Genomic DNA, 21,106 nt, shown 5'->3' with positions numbered 1-21,106 from the left:
AGCAGTTAACCCAGAGTTGCAGAATTTAGCAACACCAAGTGCTTCAGAGCATCAGCACACAAGTCATCCCCCAAAACAGAGCTTGGAACCTAAGACCACCCCTTTCCCTGTGGATTCTGTTTCAAGAAAGTTTCTTTGCCTTTGAGCTACAGATTCTCACTAGCATTAACTGGTTACGTGAAAAGTTAAAGTAGCCTCAGATGAGAAAACATAAAGTGTAATGAGAATTTAAAGCTTCTGCAGCTTATATAGTTGTATCTTTACTGACACCATTCCTTGGTAAATATTTTCACATACATCATTACACTATACGTTCATTATGCCTTAAGCTTTTTTGCCAGAAGGTCCTTTGCACCATACCTTTCAATCTTCTGTGGTAAAGGAATAATGTAACCATTAGCTATACAAGAGATTTCAGATCTCCGTTACAGATAAATTTTCCTTCTTTCAAGTGCTTATTAGTATGCGGTTTCATACTGCCAACAATTCCACAGAAGTTTCCTTAACCAAAAGCAGTACCAAGTCAGGAGACTTCCATGATAACACTCTGTAAAAGCAAATAATAACCAGTCTTGCACAATCACCTTTGGTAACAGAACAGGTTACATTTACCAGGATTACATCTCAGTTTAACTCTACTTGATATCAACTGAGGAGCCTGAAGAAGCTGGTAGATATTTAGACTGTATGCATGAGGAGATGCAGTTCTTTTGATTCTAGTTGCTGCTGGTGGAAGAACAGATATAATTCTATAGTAAAGGCATGAAGAACTTAGGTATTAAGGAATAAGACTTTAGGAAGCAAAAACTGGACACCAGTAAGAAAGTCAGCTGTCAAAGGTGAATGACAGCACCATTAAGACTTCAGGCAAGTCCTTGGGAATAACCTATGCAGAAAAAAAGTTGCAACAGAAAGAAAGAAGACAGCTCTCATAACTTCACAGAATTCTTCAAACCTTATTATCAAAGCTGTAGCCACAGAGAGGACTTCTTTCAGAGAGCTGGAAGAACACGTACTTTACTATATATTTAATGAGTGACTCCCTCCAAGACAGATATCAAATGCTAGGAAAAATGCATCTCTGAAGCTAAGTTCATTATGGCCCACACATGTTTGGAAAAGGGCCAGAGCAGTGCTGGAGAGGGCAAAATAGAATCAGATTAAACTTCATTAAATGGTTCTCTCAAGTGTACCAAGAGACATCATTCAGATGTAAAATTAAGGAGTAGACAGTCACATCACAAACATACTTCCTGGGTAAGTAGAAAACTTGTACTGAGAAAGTACAGGAAATTCCATGATTGATAACACAAAAAGTTAAACACGAAAAGGTGTCGGTGAGGCTACCTCTGGTTGTAGAGCAGTATCCATGCCTTATCTGTCTTAGAAGTTTAATATTTCTGGTGACTCAAACTTTTTTTGGAGGGGGTGGGAGGGTGGGGGTTTTTGTTTGGGGTTTTTTTTGGTGGATTTTTTGTTTGGTTTTTTTGGTGGTATGGTTGGTTTATTTGGGCCTACTGTTTTTTTGTTTGGTTTTGGGGGGGGTTGTTTGGGGGTTTTCTAACTGTTTGTTGGGTGGTTCTGGGGTGGGGTTTTTTGTTGGGTTTTTTGTTGTTTGGTTGGGTTTTTTTTAACACAGACCAAGAACCCAAACCTGACAGAGAAGAGCGCCATACATGGAGTGGAATTGCCCATTTCTCTGGACCTGGAGAAAACCCTTGTTATCCTCTGACCTTCCAAAAGAAGTTATAATATTTCAAGTCTCATGGCAAATACATAGTGGAGCTCAAGGCTTTCCTCATTGAGTGAGCTTAGTAACTTGCCATCCTAATTTGGAGGCTAATAAGAGATGTGTCCTTCTTACCAACAATTCCATTAATTTTGGGACCCTTCTCATAGGAGCAATACAGAGCTATTTAGTTTGCTAGTCCCAAGACATGTACCTAAAAATCCGGAGGCACTGACGAAGCCTTCTCCAGCATAACCTGATATTGATAGCCTTTGCTATTGGCCAGCTGAGCCAACAGCAGCCTCAAGACTGCATGCCTTGCCTGGCATACAGTAAAGGAGAATGTAATTTGTAGTGATAGATATTAGTATCTACCGAAATAAACTGGATGTAAAAGAGGTCCAGTAACTTTACTACTCAAATTCCTTAGAACATGAGTGCTCAGTGGACTACTTTTAGTAAGCAGAACTGGTGTTACAGGATGAACCAAACACTAGGTTAAGGCACCCAATGCCAAAAGTTCATCAGACACAAAAGATGGTGGCTGTGAAAATCTAGCACAGTTGTTTGCCTGATTATAGGAGGCAAGACAGGAATCTAGATATGAAGAAGAAAGTAGAAGGCTGGAGGTCAGAAAGCTAAAGGTTAGCTCCAAAGAGTCCTTCCAGAATGGCAAAAGAAACTGGTCAATTCTGCATGGAGTACTGACACGACAGGCCAGGCACCGCAGAGGAAATCAGCCCAATATATTCTGTTTTGGAAGACAGTTACAGAAGGACTGTAAATAAAATACAATTTTTTTTTTTTAAAAAAAGGATAAAACCAAAATTACTAGAACATGTAGAAAAAGAACCAGGGGTTGTGTTAAAAAAAAAAACACAAACCTGTTCTTTTACGGGACCCATATGGATAGTCAAAACTAGCCTCCTTTACTGAAAGGGGCAGAGGTCTAACAGCAATGCCAAAAGATCTGAAACATCTTGGATGTGCAGTTATGAAACCACAGTATTTTTTATAAATTCTACAGTAGAAAACAGAGAGAAGACCATTTTCATATATCAACCTAGACAGTCATGAAAACAGCAAGCTTAGCACCAGAATTAGAAGAAATCTACTGGTTAGGTTTGGAAAAGTCTACCAAAACAAATGGTCTGAAAGTTAGTATCAAGGACATTTAAAAAAAAAGAAAGCCTCCTCTACTTATCTACTGAAAAGGGGACAGGGAATGTGAAGTTTAAAAATGCAGGCTCTTAGCCTCTACTAACAGACTGCATCTGAGGAAATTAAGAAAAAAAAAAAAAATCAGTGCCAGAACATTGAGCCCCTACCAAACCTCATGACTTGAATGGACACCAGCAGAAGTTTTTTGCAAACCTTTTCTCAGCTTCCCTCAGGACTCCCCAGCAGCTCCCAAGCCTCGTGCTCCTGTAGAGCTACCTCAGCCTGCACTGTGTAGGGTGTCTTTGTTCAATCCAGCCAAAATCATCTCAGGAGGACAGATGTGACACCATTCATCTGGCTTCTAGTGGGATGCCAAGCATCCTCTCCCAATTAGGACATGATCCTACTAGCTTCAGCAGAGAGAAGGGAGAGAAGTAAACTCCACACCCCATTCTAATAAGAACCAAGAGAATTAGAAGTTATGTACATTCCTTTAGGATGGTTTCAGATTCAATAAATGGCTGTACAAGTATGGCTTCTCTCTGGGAAAGTTTTCAGGAGAACAACCACCAGGAAGGAACTAAGTGGACACAGGTTTAACGACAGTTCTACAAAAAAGCAGATCAAAGTTCATACGGTGATTATTTTCTCTGAATATTTTTACTATATCCATACTTTGTTATTTTAGCTGTCATAACTGGACAACACAGTCCCTCCAAATTCCAGTATTCATTTTCTTTGAAAACGCTAGATACGTGCAAATAAAAGTCACTTATGTTCAAACTACTGTATGTTACTTCACCCAAATCCACAGTACTTCAAACAGCAAATTAAATTGTTAGAGATACACAGTAGTAAAGTTTAAAATCACTGTAATTGTGGCTTTCCACAATAACAAGCACCTTCACCAGCTTCTCATGGTCAGTGTACACGTACCAGGAGTATACTACAGCAGTATAATTCACTGCTTTTGGGTGTATTATACAGCCATTTCAAAATACAGTGACACTTCCCCCTTCTATTTATTACACAGTAAATATCCACATGGGAGGAAAAAGTTAACTTATGCAAGCATACCTAGGCTTCAATTTAAATCCAGACTTTTCTTATGGTTTAGCCCCAGTTGGCCACTGCTTAGTCGGCAACTGCAGCAACCACACAGCTGCTTTATCACTCCCCTTCTCAACTCAACAGGGGAGAGAAAATACAACGAAAAAGCTCATGGGTCGAGTTAAGGATAGGGAGATCACTCACCAATTACCATCACGGGCAAAACAGACTCGACTTGGGGAAAATCAGTTTAATTTATTGCCAGTCAAGACTGGGTAGGAGAGGAGTGAGAACATGTGTAGGGTAATGAGAAATAAAACCAAATCTTAAAACACCTTCCCCCCACCTCTTCCTCCTTCCCAGGCTCAACTTCACTCCCAATTTTCTCTACCTCCTCCCCCCGAGCAGCACAGGGGGATGGGGAATGGGGGTTGCAGTCAGTTCATCACGCATGTTCTCTGCTGCTCCTTCCTTCTCAGGGGAGGACTCCTCACACTCTTCTCCTGCTCCAGCGTGGGGTCCCACCCATGGGAGACAGTCCTCCATGAACTCCTCCAACATGGGTCCTTCCCATGGGCTACTGTGCTTCATGAACTGCTCCAGCATGGGTCCCTTCCCCAGGGTGCAGTCCTTCAGAAGCGGACTGCTCTGGCGTGGGTCCCCCACGGGGTCACAAGTCCTGCCAGGAAACCTGCTCCAGCGTGGGCTCTTCTCTCCACAGGTCCTGCCAGGAGCCTGCTCCAGCACGGGCTTCCCACGAGGGTCACAGCCTCCTCCAGGCACATCCACCTGCTCCAGCATGGGATCCTCCACAGACTGCAGGTGGATATCTGCTCCACCGTGGACCTCCCTGGGCTGCAGGGGCACAGCCTGCCTCACCATGGTCTTCACCAGGGGCTGCAGAGAAATCTCTGCTCCGGTGCCTGGAGCACCTCCTCCTCCTCCTGCACTGACCTTGGTGTCTGCAGAGTCGTTCCTCTCACATGTTCTCACTCCTGTCTCCAGCTGAAGTTTGTGTCCCAGTGTTTTTTTTCTTTTCCCCCTTCTTAAATATGTTATGCCAGAGGCACTACCACTGTTGCCGACTGGCTTGGCCTTGGCCAGTGATGGGTCCGTCTTGGAGCCGGCTGGTATTGGCTCTATCAGACACAGAAGCTTCTAGCAGCTTCTCACGGAAGCCACCCCTGTAGCCCCCCTGCTACCACAACCTTGCCATTGAAACCCAATATAACTTTATATTATCCTACTGTAGGTTGGGGGCGGGGATGTGCACAAAACAGTAAAGAAAGTGCTACAGTCAAAAACCTCAGATTTGCCATTGTCATTATCTCCCAAAAGTCACACCCCTTTAGCACAGGCTGAGGGTTAAATATCTATGACAGTCCAAAAAGTCAAAATAAGAACAGGCCATATTTAATGCAGCAATGAATAAACTGACTGGATTACCAGCAGGACGAACACAGAAAAATCCATATTACCTTCCATATCAAAACTGAAGTTCTACTCCAGTTAATAAATAAGTACATGTACAACTTTTATCGTAACAGCTGTTACTTGAAGTCAAGTTGAATTATACATCTCCTTAACTGCCTTGCTAGACTTCAATCTAACATATTAAGCAGTATGCTTCCAAAAAACCCAAATATTAACAGCAATGGTAATATGTTTCTTAATTCAAAAGCCTTTAGATACCCAAGTCAATACAGTTGAAATATTACCTGGGTCATTATGTGAGTGAGGCACAACAAAAACTTGAAGCGGTTCACTGTCCCATTCATTTTCATTGTATGTGATATCAAATCCTTGTTTCCACACACCACCATCTGGATTATCGAAAGGAAGAATGTCATAGACATCCAACATCTAAAAAAACGTAAAAAGAATATAAAGCATGAATTCACAAAACCAGTTCTGCTATTAAAAAACAAAGTTGTTTTCAGCAAAAATGGATCAGCTTGCTCATTACACAGAGAGAGATAAAGTGTCAAATGAATAGGAAACTGACAAATGAGAGCAAGTTTAAAGTCACACTAGGACACCCAAGACACAGGTGGCAGGAAGTAAAGCATTTGGCAGGCCCTGTTCTAAGGAAACTGAAATTGATTAGATAAAGGGTAGGCATAAGACCCTTAAGTCACAAAAATTATGACAGCTCACAATGGCATTGGGGCAGGAGGGTAGGGAAAGAATTACATAGAATAGCACAATACACTAAATAGGGGAGTGCAGAAGATGAAGAGGACAAACTAAGCAAGCAGTGAGAAGAGCTGACAACATGAGAGAGATTGAGGCAGAAGTGGTGGACTTGGCAGCACTAGGTTAATGGTTGGACTCAATCTTGAAGGTGTTTTCCAACCTAAACGATTCTGTGATTCTAAAAGTCAAACTCTGGAAAGGGAACTGAAAGAAACTATCAAGGAAAAATGTTCAGAACTATAGCCAATTGCTATAACAAAGCTCCTTATATATCTACTGTTGCCCAGTACACTAATTACACAAAGAAGGACACATTTCGTTTGTCAATGCACAAGGTTACAGGTTATTAAAGCAACTCCAGAGTTACTTTAACAAGTTCCTATGAAATTTAGATACCACCAGATAGCTTCAAAGACAATCTTCTAATGTGAGTTTAGACCACAGTTACCATATCCAACTTTTCTTTCTTTTTTTTTTTTTTTTTTTTGTTGTTGTAATGCTCTGCTCTTCGGAAAGAAGGAAAACTTGATGAACATGAATTATCATCTGGACAAGCCTTTTACTGGCACTACAGTTTACAAAACTTAAAGCTAAGCTTTAGGTTAGTTCTAACCCCATGTTAGAATACAATTGTACACCTGACAAAATTTCTTCAACAAACATTTCACCGCCACAAAAATAGGCTACAGGAGTAATTTACTGCATGAACACCAGAGGAGTTAAAACTTTCTGGTAGTGACCTGGTTTCTTTTCTGCTAGGAAACCTGAGAAAAATACAGACATCTGAAACAAACACCTGACTAAAGGACATGAGGCCTTGTGACAGGTTGACCTTGGGTGGCTGGCTGGCTGCCAAACCCTCAACCCAGCTGCTCTCCCACTCCCCCTCCACAACAGGACGGGGAGAAATAAGATTAAAAGCTCATGGGTCAAGATAAAGACAGGGAGATCACTTACCAATTACCATCACAGACAAAACAGACTTGACTTGGGGAACATTAAATTAATTTCTTACCAATTAAAATAGAGTTGGATAGTGAGAAACAAAGACAAATCTAAAACACCTTCTCCCCACCTCTCTTCTAGCCCTGTTCAACTTCACTCCTTCATTCCCAACCCCTGTATGTACCCCTGCCCCAAGTGGTGCAGGGATATAGGGGTTGTGGTCAGTCCATAATGGTTCCTCTCTGTCACTCCTTCCTCCTCACACTTTTTGCCTGCTCCAGCATGAGGTCCCTTCCACAAGCTACAGTCCTTCATGAACTGCTCCAGTGTGGATCCCCCACGGGCCACAGTTCCTTCTGAAAATATCCACCTGCTCCAGCATGGGGTCCTCCATGAGCTGCAGGGAAATACTTGCTCTACAATGGTCTCCCCCACCTGCTCTGCAAGCTGGAGCACCTTCTGCCCTTCCTTCTTCAATAACCTTGGTGTTCACAGGGTTGTCCCTGCCACCTTTTTTTCCTTATACTTCACTGCCACGCAGTGTTTTCCCCCTTCTTAAAACATGTTCTCCCAGAGCTGCCACCACCCTTGCTGAGGGAGGGCTCAGCTGTATCCCGCAGTGGGTCTGTTTTGTAGCTGGCTGGAACAGGTGTGTCCACCACAGGGCAGTGCTGGCCTCTCCTCTCACAGACACCACCCCCAGAGACTCCCACTGCCAACACCTGGGCACATGCACTCAATACACTCCACTCTCACTTCCGTGAAATACATACTTAAGAACAGTCGGTAAAAATATACATTCATCACACACTCTTCACAAACCTATGTCTACAAAAAAAAATTCTCACACCAAAATCAAAATGACATAACAACACTGAAAAAGTGGAAAATTTACACTCACAACAGAACTCCACTCCTTGTTGCTTCACCTCATTAAAGCAACAAAAGAATCCCCACAGTTATTTCACTCTGGCAACATCCAGTGTCCAAGTTTTGGCCACTGCCACTCTCAATTACTGTCCTGATCTCTCATTCCTCAAGCCCCAAGTTGGGTGCCAAAAAGGACTGCAGTGGGGTGACCTTGGCTGGGGTGGCATCTGCAAGCCAGCCAAGGTCAAACCACCACAGGCCTTTAACTTAAGATACAAAGAGAATTAAGTAATATTAGATGGGAGTACAAACCCCTGTAATCCTAGAACTAGCAGAGCCTCATTTGGGCCTACAATGTCCATACACTAGATATCTATGGCCTGTACAAGATCTTGTCATGTCACTGCTCCACCAGGATTGCTTCCACCTTTGGACAATATTGCTTAATGGAAAATACAGGTGCAATACTTGCAGATATATGCAGTCTGTATGGCCAGCTTGAAGGGACCAAATACGGGTTACACTGAAATTACCCTAATAACATATTTTCTTGCTCTTCTAAAATCTGATTTTGAGGAACTGTAATTCTTCTGTGAAATGCAACCTTTGAAGAAAATTAGAGTGCATAGAATCACAGAATCATAGAACGCTTTGGGTTGGAAGGGACCTTTAGAGGTCATCTAGCCCAACCCCCCTGCAGTGAGCAGGGACAGCTTCAACTAGATCAGGTTGCTCAGAGCCCCATCCAACCTGACCTGGAATGTTTCTAGGGATAGGTCATCCAATACCTCTCTGGGCAACCTGTTCCACTGCTTCACCACCCTCATTGTAAAAAATTTCTTCCTTATATCCAGTCTAAATCTATCCTGTTTCAGTTTAAAACCATTACTCCTTGTCCTGTCACAACAGGCCTTATTAAAAAGATTGTCCCCATCTTTCCTGTAGGCCCCCTTTAAGTACTGAAAGGCCGCAATAAGGTCTCCCCACAGCCTTCTCTTCTCCAGGCTGAACAACCCCAACTCGCTCCGTCTGTCCACATAGGAGGGGTGCTCCAGCCCTCGGATCATTTTGGTGGCCCTCCTCTGGACCCGCTCCAGCAGGTCCATGACCTTTTCATGCTGAGGGCTCCAGAGCTGGACACAGTGCTCCAGGTGAGGTCTCACCAGAGCAGAGCAGAGGGGCAGAATCACCTCCCTTGACCTGCTGGCCACGCTTCTTTTGATGCAGCCCAGGATTCGGTTGGCTTTCTGGGCTGCAAGTGCACATTGTTGGCTCATGTCCAGCTTTTCATCCACCAGTACTGCCAAGTCCTTCTCTGCAGGGCTGCTCTCAATCCCTTCATGCCCCAGCCTGCATTGATATCAGGGGTTGCCCTGTCCCATGTGCAGGATCTTGCACTTGGCCTTGTTGAACCTCATGAGGTTCACACAGGCCCACCTCTCCAGCTTGTCCAGGTCTCCTTGGATCTTCATTACTTCAAACATCTTCATTAATGATTTGGAAGATGGGGCAGAGCGCCCCCTCAGCAAATTTGTAGACAATACCAAACTGGGAGGAGGGGCCAATACACCAGAAGGCCATGCTGCCACGCAGAGGGATCTCAACAGGCTGGAGAAATGGGCCAACAGGAACCTCATGCAGTTCAACAAGGGCAAGTGCAAAGTCCTACACCTGGGGAGGAACAACCCCAAGCACCAGTACATGCTGGAGGCTGCCCAGCTGGAAAGCAGCTTGGCAGGAAAGGCCCTGGGGGTCCTGGTGGACACCAAATTGAATGCAAGACAGCAATGTGCCCTTGCAGCAAAGAAGGCTAATGGTATCCCGGACTGCATTAAAAGAAGTGTTGCCAGCAGGTCAAGGGAGGTGATTCTTCCCCTCTACTCAGCACTGGTGAGGCCACACCTGGAGCGCTGGGTCCAGTTCTGAGCAACCCAGTGCAAGAGAGACATGGACACACTAGAGAGAGTCCAGCAAAGGGCCACTAAGATGATGAAGGGATGGGAGCATCTCTCCTATGAGGAAAAGCTGAGAGAGCTGGGACTGTTTAGCTTACAGAAGGCTTGGGGGGATCTTATCAATATGTACAAATACCTGAAGGGAGAGTGCAAAGGAGGAGCCAAGTTCTTTTCAGTGGTGCCCAGTGACAGGACAAGAGGCAATGGGCACAAACTAAAACACAGGAGGTTGCTCCTGAACATCAGGAAACACTTTTTCCCTGTGAGGGTGACCAAGCACTGGGACAGGTTGCCCAGAGAGGTGGTAGAGTCTCCCTCCTTCAGAAGCCATCTGGACGTGCTCCTGGGCAACTGGCTCTAGCTGGCCTGGCTTGAGCAGGGGGGGTTGGACCAGATGACCTCCAGAGGTCCTGGCCAACCTCACCCATTTGGCCATTCTGTGATTTGAATGTTAATCAGAAGCAGTTAAAAAAAGCCAAGAAAAAAAATTAGGACTCAAAAACTGCCACTGGCATAAACTGAAGCCAGATCAGGCTGAAATCATTGCACTTACTCCAAGACATCCAGAAGACAGATGTTAAGTGATTTTTATCTTTCATGTAACACCATCCTCAGTAAGAATTGTGCAAAGGATTAATTACAAATTACATCATCACTTTACCAGGTTACATGACTGCAAGTGAAGAATAAGTTCCAAGTACCTAGTCAGTAAGAAGCAAAAAAGGTTAAAGACAAGTATTTTCTGGACATATTTTAATTTCATTTCTAAGTATAAAATCCTGATCTAGAAAGCAAGGACTTTGTAAAAACAGTATACAAATAGAAATTCAAGAAGGATGCTGCCTGTCTTTATTACGGCTGCTTCAGAAGCCAGTCATGTACTCACAAGCTTTTCAGTTAAAACATTTGAAAACTTATCAGTTGTCTTTTTTTCTCTATGGGCTTATTGTTTCTCTATACTGAGGGACTCAAACTGCTGAAGTAATGCAAGTCTTGGGCAAACATCACAACATTCACCCCAGTGAACACTAAACTACTGCACAGAAGAAATAAAAGCATAGTTTGTGCCTCTCCAGGCCGCCTTTTTGAAGAGTGATTCATGCCTCATTTTTAAGAGGAACAACATTACTAAGCACAATGTTAGATGCTTCAGTTGAAATGGGTAAGAGAGGAGACACCTCACTGCATTAGGTAAAAGACCTTCCAGCTCAGCATGATGGCTGTTGAGAATTGTTTTCTTTGAGCACAAATTCCAGATATTTCTTGAACTACTAACCTAAAAAAGTGTCAGGTCATAATCATATTTCATCCAGAGTTCCTAATTGTATTGGCTTTATTACCTAGCTCTATTTTTATTTTTTGAAAAAAGTACACATTAGTCTTCTATTTAATTTGAATTACATGAATTCTCAATTTAGTGTTTTTTTCAGTGGCCAGCTCTATTACAATTTCCTACCTACTTACAAACACCACAAATAAGTAAGTATGCAATTTCTTGATTTACAATTCCTCCATGAAAAAAATCCTTTAGCTATCTTATCCAAGAATCTTTTGGGTCTCATGTTATTCATAACTTGTTTTGTCTGATTTATGCAAAGAAAATACATCTCTCTGAGTAGCAAGTCCTGGTAATATTTCTCACTGAAATATCTCAAAGGTTTTTAATCCATTCTCATAATGGTTTCTCCATTATGGGAGACTATAATGAACTCCCATAATTTATTCAGTAAAGCCTCTTTTGCCTCCATTCTCTAAAGTGATTTTTATCCAAACACTATGTTCTCACCTATATTAGCTCTTACTTTTTTCTAGTCTCTCATTTTATTCTCATACATCCACTTTAAAAGACAAAAACGGAAAAAGTAAGGTCCAAATCTGTGGGTTTAAGTTAACATTTATGAACAGCAGGTAATTAACACAAGCTGGTTTAGAATTTAAAATACAATTTAAAAAAACAGTGCTCTAAATCCCAGAATTTCTTGGTCTTTATTAAAAAATCTAGAAGAAAATAAATTAACTGAGCTTGTGGAATACATCAAGCTTGGCAAATTACTAAATTTTAAAACCATATTCAAATACAGTAATTTAGACCAGCTCCTTAACATGGCGTTACAGGAGTTCTGCTAAAGTTAAGGTCTTAGATACCCTAACTGAAATGTGGGTTAGACTCACAGGATGAGAAACTGTATGCAGAAGCCACGTTAAAGAGATTTAAGGATGACGGCAGATAACCTGCTGAGTACAAGGTACTAACGCAATGACATGAAGAACGTTAAAGCCCTCCCTCTCTATGCACGGCAAGGAAAGAAAGTGTGAGTAAGCAAACAGTATTAAGAATATTCCCTGCTATACTTGTTACTTAAGTACATGCATATAAACTTAAAAGTAAGGAAAATTGTCAAAAAGAAGTTTAGCTACTACAGCCTACCATTATATAGGCAGGTACATTAGTTGATAGGAGCTACATATTCTGACATTCTGCAAATGTGAAGCAAAACATGACAACAGTTTAAGAAAACATGTTTTACTTTCCATTCATAACAGGTTAACATGTCTAAGAATTTAAGCTAACACATTTTACCTCAAAATTCGCAATTTGCATTTACTATAATTTATTTCTAATGCACCTAAAAAGCACATCACTTAATATGGTAACAGACTGTAGAAGGAATAACCTGTTTACCATCCAGTAACTTCATATGCAACGATAGGTCCACATGCTTTACTTTCCTGCACAGAAGTCTTAAAGTATATTAGAAACATGAACAGTAAGATACTGCCTTTAAAAAAACCTACTTTCTCTGTAACAGACATATTAAGGTGGTGCCTATCCCTGAAGAACTTAAAGGCATTATGAATGATACATCAGAGGTTACAGTTGTTCCAATATGTGTACTTATTCATCTTAAGTCCACTGTCTTTCTCCTGCAATAGAAATACTTTCATTTCTAGAATGAGAAAGCTGGACTTCAAAATTTAATCTTTGCTTTAGAGTACTATGAATATTTATAGTACTCCCACAAGACTCCCAAAAACAGTACAGATCACAAACTTCACACAGTATTCTCAGCACCCCTGAAACACTCCATTAAAACTGAATATATAAGAGTCCATGAACTCACAAGCATCACCAGAAAGCAAAATAAATTCAACTTGAAGTGTTTGACTTTAAAAACTTCAACCTCCCCAGTTCATGCCATCCAGTCAACATGTTATATGTTCCTCCTTAAAATACTCCTGATCAAAGTGCATGTACACACTGGAGACACACAAGAATGCCAAAATACAGAAATGGCACTCAAAAAGGAACACAGTACCTGAGATTTTTCTAAATGATTAGTTCCTGAACATTCTTTGCCTCCCCCTCAAGACCCATCTACACATATATCCCTAAAATGTAAAGCCTATTTAAGTCAACGCTATCCATTATTTCCAATTTATTTGTCATAGTTTTAGAACAATTTGGGGTAACTGGAAGAGACTTTCAGATAAATTCTTTCCACGGAACTGGACAATAATCTTAGTATAATCACTGGTTTTTGTTTGGGGTTTTCTTAAGAACTTGTAAGTATTCTGAAATCTTGGCTCTTCATAATCACTGTTCAATTTCTAGACAGTTTAAAAATGGTAAAAAGGAGCAGTTTCATAGCATCTGTTAAACACAACAATCACTTTGAACAATTCTATTCTGTCTTAGATTAGGATCTTAGTACCAAGCTTTTACCAGTAATTAGACATTTGCAGAATTAAGAGGTAATGACAGCTAGGACTCCAGCAGAATAAGAAAGACATACTGCTTACCTGTACACCTGAACCATGGCTTCCACTTTTTGAAGCAAACGAACAATCCTCAGAGTCAACTGCAAGCAAAACTGAAGCAGAAGGAAAAAGCTCAGAGACAGATCCTTGACTGAAGTTTATAGCCTCTGGATTTTTTTGACCATCCTTTACCGATTCACTCAGATTGATCACAGAATCTCGTATGTTTGAAATAATCTCATTATTTTCTGCCAACAGGCGTTCTAAATGATCTATTTTTTCTTGCAATATTGAAATCTGACCCTGTAAAAAAACAAAAAATAAAGTTTAATTATTTCTCAAACCAATTCTTGACAGAATTTAAAAAGATACATAAATTTCAGAATAGAATATGATCACATAAAAAAATCAAATAAATAAATCTTTACTCTGTATTTTATGTAAAGACAAACTAGTAAGAAATTGAACCAATATATGAAACCTTCTCCTTTCAGAATAAGGGAAAAGAACAGAAGTTACATTTTTCACCATGAACTTGAATTCGCAGCACTAGATTTAATCAGCGATACAAAGATGTTCTGAAAAGGTCACACTGTTTCAAGTACCAATTACGCCAACTTCTACTTTTTTCATGTCTATCACAGATTTGCAAAAAACTCATCTTTTCATTTATCATCACATCAGAACATCAAAGGGAAAGCCAGTTTTTAGAAGGCAGTCGCATCATGATGGGATTAACAGTATGTACACATTTTAGGTTTTTCCTCTACATGTAAATTAGTATTTCTACTGAGTTTCTTCTTTTCAGTGAAATTTAGAGAGAAATTAACAAAAGCACTTAATGGGGTTAAAAGATCCCTTAACAGCCTGATCATAGTAGTAATCTGTATAATTGGACTATTACAAACATCAAGATAATCCTGTAGAAGATGGCTCAAACTGATAGCAATTTCACTTAGAAGGTCATATTCAGTTGCCAGACAACAGGATTTTGTGGATGATTCCACTGTGCACCACAAGAGAAAGGATATAGGATAACATCAATGTGAATTGAAAGAAGTCAGTGTATCTCCCAAAGCAACGCAGAAGGAGAGACATACACCACAAAGCAATTTAATAGCATCTAATCGCTGTATTGTTGGAATACAGGAGGAAGCATAGCAGAACAAGATACCTGGAAATACTACCGCCTTCTCATGTACTAGCCACTCCTTCCAAATAATTTGAGTTATGCTTTTTTTTTTTTCCCAGGCATGAATGTATTACTGTCTACAGAATCACAAGAGGACAGATTATTTAACATGTTTTTAGGGATATTTTGTCCTAACAGTAATTTTTTTCTTTCATGGACGGACTTCAAACTAACAATAAGACAGAGAACAAAAAGCCAGTCACTTCCTATTATTAAAGTTGTGGTTGGACCCCAAAAGATACAATGTATGAGTAAGTTTTTTTCAAGAAGCTGTCATTACAACAAAACCCTCTGCAGATTCAAGCATTTATATTTTACCCATTACATTCAACACAAATGACATTGATTCAGTAGACAACTACTCTGTCACCTATGATTTTAATGAGAAGCAAAACTTTTTCCTAGCACAAATGCTTTATTTTCTAAGTAATATAGAATAATATTAGAAACAACATCTGTCCATGACACTTTTTTCCTCCCTTTGATGATAATTTACTTGAGGTCTTTGCATTTTCCTTTTAAGGGACAAACTGCCTTCCTCAACTGCCAAGTTAATTCCAACTTCTGTAGTTAAGTTGTAGTTTGCAAAGGATTAAGCCTCCTTTCTAAACTGTGATGTGGACTTTCTTTTAAATTCTGTTCAGTTTGAGAAGTCTGCAGGAATAAAAAAAAAAAAAAAAACACCCCTTACCAAGAGATACCAATCAGGTTTTTGGGTTCTACTAAATCACCATTCCTATAATTCTATCTTTATCAAAGTTCTTTGTAATTCTGCAGAAGATACATTTTAGTATTTTTAACCTGTTGATAAGTTTGTCCCCTTATTTTCTGGACTGTGCAAAGAGCTGATCCACTGCTTTGCTTCTTTTCCTTAGATTGATACATCCTGAAAACAACAATAGGTTTTAAAATGCACCACAGGCAAACAGTTATTGCTTCCCAAAAGACAAAAATATATTTTGACAACAGATCCAGATTAAGCTAATTGAGATGTAGGGCCAGCATCCTAGAATCTCAACAGTTTAAAGACAAATACTAGAAACTCATAAAATAGATGAACTGAAAACAACAGGAAATCAATATGCAGATGGTGGGATACTGGAATGGAAAAAAAGTAGTCCCATGCCCCCTGGTGGCACAAAAGAAACAACCAGACTGAAATATTTCAAATGCTACATTAATGATGATGCGTACATATTTCTGCGTAAAATTAGTATTTTCCCTTTCAACAGCTGTGAAATTTTAAAAGAAAGAAAGGTTTCTCTACTCAGAAAACGAATAGCCTATTATGCCACTCACTCTGAAAATAACATATATAAAATAATACTGAGTAGGGTTTTACAGGCTGCCCAACATAGCCTCTGATCTTTAGATTCCTAAGAATGTAAAGCATAGCTGCCATGTATACAAATTATTACCCACTTCACCACACATGACTATAGTTCACCAAAGTTACCAAGTGTGTAAGCAGCTAAAATGCTGTTCACACCTACCCCACCACTATATACGTTGTCTCTACAACTGTAAAATCAAACAACCATTTAAAATTTGTATTCTCATTCACATATGTTCTAGAAATATTTTACCTCTTCCTACAAGAAAAGAGTTTTATATTGCTTAGCAATAGGCTGTCAGCTACCTGGTCATAGATTACACCACCAATCTGCCTTATGTCATTTAGCCAAGTATGTGTCTCCAGCACTGGCCAATAACACACACAGGAAAAAAAAAAAACCAAACCCAACCCACATATTAAAAAAACCACCAAATACGTGTTTAGACTGATCCTTCCATTAGCACATATTGCCAACCTCTAGCAGTCAGATACAAACTTCCAATTTGGACATCATGTCATACTTGATCTAAGACAGGCCTTTCATTTAACTTCTTATACTTCAAACCTTCAAATATCTACAATAACAAGTTCTATCATTTTGCTCTTTATTATGTGAAAAATCTCTTTTCTTTGTAAACTAAGTTCCCTGCTTCCTGTGTCACAAGAAGTAGTAATTTGTTCCCTATAATCTTCAAACAACAATGATTTTGTATGTGCTACACACTTCCATCAATAATTTATTTCTAAGGTGGAGAGTTCAAGCCTACCTAGGACTCTGAAGAGCAGTGATTCTAAGAATTATGTTAAAGTATTGTTACTTTAACTTTGGAGGTAGATATTCTGTTATTTAGCGAAAGAAATCCTTATGAAGGCCTCCCATTGTGGAACTTAACAGAGGACATTAATAAAGACAATCCTGCTTTCCTTCCTGAAGAGTATGAGATGTATCACGCCTCTCCTCTAAAGCATTTAAACACGCCATACGCTAACTCAGCTTGAATCCAAAATACGAAATAAAAAGCTACAGTTAAGAACATGTAACTATGACTTCATGCAGTACCTAAGTTAAAACTGAGAAGCAACCAATCTTTTGAGATTTTAAAAATATTTTCAATTTCTGCTGTGAAACGCATCAGCCATGAGAGTTAATTTTAAGAAACAGTGTCACAAACTAGAAATGGGTCCCGGTTTTCATTCAGTATGACAATAGTGAGTGAATATTGTCAAGTTGAAAATTTCATGTGGATCCAAATTATGCAAAAGCTAGGTCTATTTTCACTGCATATTCACCTTTTCCCCTTACTCATTTTGAATAGGTAGGAGTAGACAATGCCTAGAACATAGTATTCCATAGTAAAATTATTTTAATATGAGCTAAACAGGGAAGATACTGCAACTCTTCAAGAGAATGAAATTAACATATGAAAATAAATTAAATTCAGTTTCAGCATTTTTAGAGGAATGTAACCAACTTCCACTGCCCAACTTCAAATATCAAGGCGAAACAGTACAAAACAGTAAAGTTACTCTAAAAATGTTTCATCTTATTGACTGCTAGTAACAGATGTTGACACACTAGTAAAACAGATTAGAACCACGTTACAGGGGACATTAAATAGGTCTAATTAAAAAATAAACCACACAGGACCTTGCCAGTACTAAAAAGGTATTCTCACGGTATTTTGTTTTAAACTAAGTTTGAAAATTTTCCACAAATTGGGGGGGGGGGAGGAATTTTTTTTTTTTTTTAATCTGAGCAGCGATGCACCAATTTTACCTTAATCAATTCTGCCTGAAATTTTGTAACCTACATGGCTTTGTAGATACTGGATAGCAAAATTTGGCTAGCTGCACAATTCATAAATGTCAGCAGACTTTGCCCTGAGTTTATAGTATTGAGTCTTCTCAGAAAGGAAGCAATCCTGATCCAAGACTTTCAGCACAGGAAATTGGAGGTACTCTGTCTGGATAAGTACGTCTTAGTCCAAGTGAACATCATTAAAGGATGCTCTGTTAATCTACATACTTGTTTTAACATAATGAAATGCAATGTAAAGTTACATGAATCACCTGGCATATATGAGCAGTTAACAAGTTTGTAACAACTTTGGTATAAACGTCTTTCATTTCTCTTGTGCCTTTATACATTGATAAGAACAGTACCGAAAGTAGGTACAGCTGCATTAGTAGAAGAATGGCATCACGTGAGCAGCACATCTGTTCACCATCCCCATGGTTACATAGGGTTGGATTGAACCAACGGAATCTTCCTATGTGAGGACAGCACAGATCAGCATGCCCTCCTTGCATTTGGAACAAAAACTGTCCATACCTGCTAGCTCCACTGAACAACCTGCCGCTTCCACCACATAAACCAGCTACATAAACAGTTCCTTATGCTTCAGTCAGTCTGAACCCTTCAGCAGTTTTCATGTCCCAAATACTCCAAAGCAGTCTGCTTTCCTACTGCCCTCTGCTTGTCCTTCTCCGTTTGCTTCTGACACTGGTCTGATCTGTAGCAAGGACTCTCTCCAGAAAGGAGCACGCTATCACCCAGCACAAGGAGGGAAGTTCAGTAACACAATGAAAGATCAAGCTGCTTTATTCTGGGGAAATGTAGAATGGACTATTTCTCCCATCTAAACATTGTACATTGCAGAAAGGATATTAGTTGCAACTTTCATTTCCTCAATGAATGTTCACTCCTTCTCTAAATGCAGTCACTTTCAACAGACCACTAATGATCATTTCATCAGGACAAAGACAGCTAGCTCAAATAATTAAAGTGGGAGTATGACAGGCCCACAGATTAGGAAAGTGCATTGAAACAGGCAGGCAGAGGAGAAATCCACATTACAGACTTCTGAGGTTAGATCAGCTGGAACTCCATTATTTGTATCCAGACTCAGCCAGCAACCACCAAGTGCTGGGTTCAAAACCAGCCAGAGCCCATTCTCCTTCTCACCCACATGAACAAGCATGAGACCACAAAGGAGCTGGCAGTGTCCTGCATAAGAGGCTCTGGTGCACCAATGAGCTGTGGTGAAGAAAGCAGAGTACCACAATGAACAGAGCTCTCCAGGGGATGTGGAATTCAAGTCAAGATCGTTTCCTATACAGACTTACCGCAGGAAGCAGCAAGGAAAACAGACTTAAAAAGTTGCACCTTCTGGCTGCACTGAATGGCAGTTGACTTCATTTTCTGCACCAGTCTCATCAATAAATATTTCCAGGTACATCTTCACAAATCATGTACTAACTTCACTAAAATCTTGATATAAACCTCTGACCAGATGCCAGCATACCAAGAATGTAAGATCAGAAAGCATTCTCTGTTAACTGTTAAGAGCACTGTACAATGAACAAAACATACTAAATGTAGAATTAAATGGTCACCTCCTGTACAGAAAAAGCAAGCAGGTAAAACTTAAAAATGCAACCTGATGTAGCATCAAAGCTTAATATTTGAACACACTGTTTCAGCATATATTCACATTGCAAGGTAGGACATAGAATGAAAAATCAAGCATACAATGGATCAGTCAGAAGGACAAGTCAAGGTTTAAAGCCTTTATTAATCTGGTCAGAAGGCTTATGTGCATTTGTGATGATGAAAATTATATAAATAACCTTGTTAATAATTTCCTACCTTTAAAGTACCATTCAAAACAAGCTTACTTTATGAAAGCACTGGAATTTTTCTGAATTAACTCAACTACAAAACAAAAGCCCGTTCTCTTAAAAAATGAGAAAGTTCTATTCCAAAGATGCAGCAGCCTGACAAAGAGATTCCAAGAAGCTGATGGACCTCCACATTCTGTTTTACCAGAGGCAGCAATAACAGGAGTGTTTAATGTACTATTATCCTTTACTTAAGTTTCACATAATTTACAGAGATAAAAGTAAGGCATGTTAGTGACTAATTTGACACCATCATCAGTGATCTGAAGGCAAGGAGAAACAAAAAAGAGATGGAGACAAATCTAGGAATATTCCCTGTCTGAAGTCAATTAATCTGAAAAATGTTCACTACTACTCTAGCTGATACGTTTCAGGTACATTTCCTTTTTCATTCCTCTCCCTGCCCTATACTGAATCTTTATTTAAATGGCTAGCAGTGCAAAACTGAAGCACAACTTACATGGCATTAAGAGTATGAGCATTTTAATAACGTTTATTTTTATTTGAACAAGTCAAAACTTAAAATAACAAAACCATGTGTCAAACAAAGAAAAGGTCAAGTAATAGCAAACTAGGAAACTTTTTCTCTCCATTTAGTTTATACAGGTTAAGTTAGGCATTGACTCTAGGTAGCAGAAGGATGTGCTCACTTATAGGTGGTGTGACTACTTTTCTGAAAAATACATCTTGCACCAGATTTAAAGACTGTAATTGAAGGATGCTATTAGCTTCTGCTTGACTGCTGCTTAGCCAAAACTTCACACAAAATGTGCAAGCAAGGAAGACAAACACACTCCGTCAACAGTAGGAAGTACAAAGAATTGTTACTGACCTGTAATTATGCTCACAAAGACAGCCCCTCCTTCCTTTACAATTCTAAATTTTCATTGTCTTACACTCAAGATCGTTCCCATGACACTCAAAGGCTTTTAGGCTGTGAACTTACTAAGTAGTGTTAAAAACCAAACAAACAAAGCCTTATCTAGTAAGTCAACATGTTTCAAATAAAGGAAAATGATAATTCCTTCTGTGGATTTCTTCACTCAACATTCAGTCTTCTCTGACATGAAACTCATTAAGAATGCTACTAAAAGTCAATATGCCCACAATTTTTCAGTGCTCAGAAGTCAGAAAATGACAACTTTGAAATTACATACAACCTTACTTGCTACCATTCACATTTTAGAGTGAAACTAACATGTCCTAAATACCTGATCACACCACTTCCAATA

The 21,106-nt window shown here is 39.7% G+C and overlaps 1 protein-coding gene across 3 annotated transcripts in view; it reads right to left on the bottom strand.

Annotated features, from left to right (window-relative positions):
* The window catches only part of MAN2A1 (mannosidase alpha class 2A member 1), a 117,376-nt gene that overhangs the window by 90,988 nt on the left and 5,282 nt on the right, over positions 1-21,106 (bottom strand). For 2 of the 3 annotated variants that reach the window (XM_075725887.1, XM_075725890.1), the window contains exons 2-3: positions 13,708-13,968; positions 5,659-5,803 (exon numbers count right to left, since the gene is read on the bottom strand). In XM_075725887.1, coding sequence (XP_075582002.1) covers positions 5,659-5,803; positions 13,708-13,968 — 406 coding nt within the window. Of the gene's footprint in view, positions 1-5,658; positions 5,804-10,459; positions 10,599-13,707; positions 13,969-21,106 lie in introns of those variants that run through there. The other variant, XM_075725888.1, reaches the window with a different exon arrangement.

This window comes from Pelecanus crispus, chromosome Z, assembly GCF_030463565.1.
Source record: "Pelecanus crispus isolate bPelCri1 chromosome Z, bPelCri1.pri, whole genome shotgun sequence".
NCBI lineage: Eukaryota > Metazoa > Chordata > Aves > Pelecaniformes > Pelecanidae > Pelecanus > Pelecanus crispus.
This window is presented reverse-complemented; position numbering and strand designations above follow the sequence as displayed.